This window comes from Triticum urartu, chromosome 5 (assembly GCF_003073215.2).
Source record: "Triticum urartu cultivar G1812 chromosome 5, Tu2.1, whole genome shotgun sequence".
NCBI lineage: Eukaryota > Viridiplantae > Streptophyta > Magnoliopsida > Poales > Poaceae > Triticum > Triticum urartu.
In genome coordinates this window covers 177,573,614-177,578,585 of record NC_053026.1, presented here as the reverse complement: position 1 = coordinate 177,578,585, position 4,972 = coordinate 177,573,614, and the positions used below count along the sequence as shown (strand labels likewise).

The following is a 4,972-nucleotide window of genomic DNA, read 5'->3' as shown; positions in this document are numbered from 1 at the left end:
GATGCTGATATGTCTCCAACGTATCTATAATTTTTGATTGTTCCATGCTGTTATATTATCATTTTTGGATGTTTTACAATCATTTTATAGCAACTTTATATCAATTTTTGGGACTAACCTATTGACATAGTGCCTAATGCCAGTTGCTATTTTTTACTTCGCAGAAAATCAATACCAAACAGAGTCCAAACACAGGATGAGCCAAAGAAGTACCAAAGGGGGGGGGGGGGGGGGGGGGGGCACAACCCACCTGGGCGCGCCCGGGGGCCGAGCCGCGCCCTGGTGGGTTGTGCCCACCTCAGGGGCCTCCTGCACCGCCTCTTTGCTCTATAAATACCTCAATATTACAAAAACCCTAGAGAAGTCGACGAAACACAATTTCAGCTGTCGCAAGTTCCAAAAACCACAGATCCAATCTAGACACCATCACGGAGGGGTTCATCATCCTCATTGGTGCCTCTCCAATGATGCGTGAGTAGTTCATTATAGACCTACGGGTCCGTAGGCAGTAGCTAGATGGCTTCCCCTCTCTCTCTCTCTCTCTCTCTCTCTCTTTTGATTCTCACAATGGTCTCTTGGAGATCTATTTGATGTAACTCTTTTTATGGTGTATTTGTTGAGATCCGATGAATTTTGAGTTTATGATCAGATCTATTTTATCCATGAAAGTTATTTGAGTCCTGATCTTTTATATGCATGATTACTTATAGCCTCGTATTTCTTTTTTGAATCTTTGATTTAGTTAGGCCGACTAGATCGTTTTTTTTTGCCATGGGAAGAGGTCCTTTGTGATGAGTTTGATCTTACGGTGCTCAATTCCAGTGACAGAAGGGGAAATGACACGTATGTATCGTTGTTATTAAGGATAACAAGATGAGGTCTATTCCTACATGAATAGATCTTGTCTACATCATGTCATCGTTCTTATTGCATTACTCCGTTTTCCATGAACTTAATACACTAGATGCATGTTGGATAGCGGTCGATGTGTGAAATAATAGTAGTAGATGCAGGCAGGAGTCGGTCTACTAATCTTGGACGTTATGCCTATATAATGATCATTGCCTAAATATCATCATGATTATTTGAAGTTCTATCAATTGCCCAACAGTAATTTGTTTACCCACCGTATGCTATTTTTCTCGAGAGAAGCCACTAGTGAAATCTACGCCCCCGGGTCTCTTCTTTATCTCTACTCCTAATGGAGCAGTTGGTAGCCTGGTACTCCGGTTTTATTTTCGTTCGGTTTGTTTTGTCCCACTTCACACCACCCCTCCGATTTTTATTTCGCTTCGTTAATCCCTTCTTCGCTTTGCCCACATGAAAAAAACCCTGTGAACCAGGCGACCGAATAGTCTTAGGACTCATTCGGTTTGGAGGATTTCATAACATAGGAATTAGGACTAGTATAGGAATTTTATAGGATGACACTTACCATTCTAAGGAATTGTCTCGCCTTGTTCCTACGCGCAAAATGAGCTTTGAGTGGATGTGTAATTTTCTCCAAAACATAGGAAATGAATAGTATTTCTATGAAATTTCTGTACACATTTCCTACAAACCGAACACATCTATAGAAAATTTTCTTCCGAGATCCTTGTTCCTATGTGTTCTTTATGAAAATCCTCCGAACTCCTCCAAACCGAATAGGCCCTTACCCCTCTCCCTTCGCACGAACGGGCTGGGTAGCCCAGTCCAGCTGCCACGATCCCTATCCTCTGCATCTCCTCCCTTTACTGATCCAGGGGAGCCACCGCCGCCCTCGCTTGTGATATCCGCGGAGGCCAGTGCCGTGTTCGGCGTCATGCCATGCAGGCTCAGCCACCTGCACGCGGCCACTGACGCAGCCACTGTGGCGCTACCGCCGACCACCCGCTCGTGCCACCGCGGTTTGCCGCACCGTCACGCCCTTCTCCCCGCCTGTCTCCCCACTCACGAGCAGTCTTATCGAGGCAACCCGACGCAGAACAGCCGGCCACAGAGGGTGGCAGCGTTCATCTCTGAGTCTCAAAGTCAGTATTATCAAATTCTTATGTAGTTTATTCTGCATCTCAATGAGAGAACTATGAATTGATCTTGAATTCGTGCAATGTGAAAGTTGTCTGATGTGGGTGTTGGTCCTCTTACATGTTGTGTAATAGCCATACCGATCCAACTTTACTCAAGGATGGAGAGGTTTAGGATATTGAATTTTTGTTGCTATTCCCAACTCCCAATGGTCTATGGTCCTATTGCTGATCCCAATCCCACTCATTCTTGCTTGCTTCTCATTTGATCAATACATATCATATCCTTCTCGTTTATTTCACAGCTTGTTGTTTTATCCTTCACGTTTCAGCAATTAGTCAACTGAATTTCCCTTATTGCATCTGATTAGTACTGCTGGGTTGCCTGGTAGCATTTGCTCAGAAGCTTGACTGCCGAGACTAGACAAGACTAGCTTGACTTTCTTGATACATCTAAATATTCCAATGTGATATGTTAGAAATTCAGGGAGGATATTTGTTTGGCATATGAGGAAATTTTGGTTAACCAATGTTGACTCGTTCACTTGCTCACCATGTTCTTTTGGTCTGGATTACTTCTCTAACATTTTAAAAAAGGCTACTGTCAAGTTTCAGTTGGCGCGGGTGTACAACGGAGGTATATATGTGCTAAAAGCATGGGTCCTAATCAATAATAAGGAGCTGTGATCATTAGAAAAAGTAAGGAACTGCACATCAGGGCGTTACATTATTTACAAATGTTCAGTGGCTTACAAAGGGTATATTTTAGCTTGTTTGAATTTCGAAGATTTAGGCCATATACATTGGTATGTGAGACGTTGTGTCTTCCCATAGAGATACCATCTAGATTTTTAATTTATTTTGGAGTTGGAAGAAGGATGAATAAGATGGAAGGATGCCCCTTGATCCGTAAGAGGATACATTTAGGTCAAAATATAACTCTGTGGCTGAACTTTTACGCTGGCCTGGCTTAGGTTTGGGCTGAGAAAATAGTTTAATTGGTGTTAATGAGCCCAACAAATGCAAGTTCATTGATTTCTCATGATATGCTTTTGATCTTTACCAAAATGCGCATTATACCATATTCATATGTTCGTTTCCTATATCAGGTATGACGTACAGAGGTGATCAAGCTGTATATAGCTATGTGGAATGCTTTGATTTGATGGTGCTGTCGGGTTGGGAGCATGAAACATGCTCTGTAGTTCTTTGGTTCAATGCAGGAGGAAGGGATGTACCTAGACCCGAAGATCTTTATTAAGATCATCCACGGGTTGGTGAAGCAAGGGGAGTGAGATTAAATCAAGGAGTTTTTTTTTTTGAAAAAATAGGATTCAATGGCTCAAGGAGAGTAAGACCCAAGCTAGATCGTTATTGCTTTCCTTTAGTAGGATGTCACATAATTCATTTAGAGTGGAGCAGGAATATTCAAAAAGGAAATGTACACCATATATATTCCACAGTTGTATATATTAGTATAATACATCTGACACTTTCTCGTCTTTCACTAATAGCACATTGATCATAGCATTTGTATAGCTCATTCCGGTGTAACTCGGGCCAATTTTGAAAATATTTTAAAGCTGATTCATACAGGTTATAGAAGTCAGCGTCAAACAATATAATAAGAGATCTATTCGTGCATAATTTGGAATTCGTTTGTCTTCTAAGGATAAATGGGACTGCTATCTAGACTGTACCTTAAAAACTATTAGACCCTACTTATAACTATTTTTCATCTTGGTGTGATTTATAAGGGAGGCCATGCGATTAGTTTTTGTTATCACAGGCCGTGATGACCCTGTTTCATTGATGTATAGTGTTGTATGTGGTCAATTACCTAAGACGGTAGTCACACTTCTCCTGATTTGCCTTGATCTGGAATCTGACTTTTGTACTGGTTGTAGTCAATCTGAATATTAGTGAGGTACCTTTTCCAACTGTCATTGTTCCGTTCTCTACATTATCATGCATTTTATTTGCTTTAATGATGTCATGATGTTCACCATGGCAGAGAAAAAATGTTTTGAAGTTGTTCCTTCTATTGAAACAAGTATGATTTGGTGTGCCTATGCACACATGAAAACAAAAGGTCGCGAGGTTTAAATATGTCATGTTTTTTTACCATTGCAGATATCATGCTTCTGGTACTTGCCTTCTATACCTCACAATGTAAACACAAAAGTTCCTATATCTATAAGACATGCCCTCTCTCATTTAATGATGTCCTGAAATTTCCACATAAAACTTGGTAATCATGTAATCATGCTAATTTTGAGAGAAGTTCAAGTGGCATGCCCCCATTTGCCATGGTTGCGGTGTAGTAATAAGCTGCAACACTAAATTTTATTAATGAATGATATTCTAAAGTTACATATGTAAGAGCATATTATATTTCTCATAAACAACTGCAGTTAAGGTTCCATACTCTTCCTGCGTTGAACGATACTCTTCCTGCGTTGAATGAGTTAGCTATTGAGCAAGCTACAGTCTCTTTGTTTGAATAGCTAGGCTGTGTTGTGTACATGTAAAAGATGATCCTTCTGTGGCTACTTGCATGTATATATGTGTTGAAGCTCTTCGGCAATTTTTAAGATAAACTCTTTCCGTTGTTTGACTAGCACATGGCTCCAAGAGCCCGCATTTCTGCATGTATATTTTGTTGTACAGCCTATGCTTGTTTGCCGACTATAATTTTCAGAAGGTAATAGGCAGCAACCGAATTCTCTCGGTAGACTTTGACTTAGTCCTGTGCTGAAGAAAATTCTGACTACCTTATTCATTAAGAGTTGAAGAGGATGGGAAGACACATGTACCGCAACAATTTGTTTTTGTTATCTTGTCGGCGATAGTGGCAGGCCGTTTTAACAGTGCGATAATGTCATGAGCATTCTAATCATATAGCAGATGAACTGGCAAAAACATACTGACACTTTTGAACCTTCATAAATTCAAAAATAAAGTCG

General features: G+C 40.6%; 1 protein-coding gene across 3 annotated transcripts; it reads left to right on the top strand.

Annotated features, from left to right (window-relative positions):
* The first annotated feature begins 1,658 nt into the window (after nt 1-1,658).
* On the top strand, nt 1,659-3,489 carry LOC125555799. 3 transcript variants are annotated; one of them, XR_007304871.1, is made up of 3 exons: nt 1,659-2,012; nt 2,622-2,705; nt 3,116-3,489. XR_007304871.1 is itself a non-coding variant. In XM_048718643.1 (2 exons), the coding sequence occupies exons 1-2, from the start codon at nt 1,805-1,807 to the stop codon at nt 3,265-3,267; spliced, it is 360 nt and encodes a 119-aa protein (XP_048574600.1). In that variant the 5' UTR covers nt 1,659-1,804; the 3' UTR covers nt 3,268-3,489. The 3 variants fall into 3 exon arrangements, 1 of the variants encoding a protein (XP_048574600.1); XR_007304870.1 differs by having other exon boundaries at nt 1,659-2,705; XM_048718643.1 differs by lacking the exon at nt 2,622-2,705.
* Nucleotides 3,490-4,972: the final 1,483 nt, after the last annotated feature.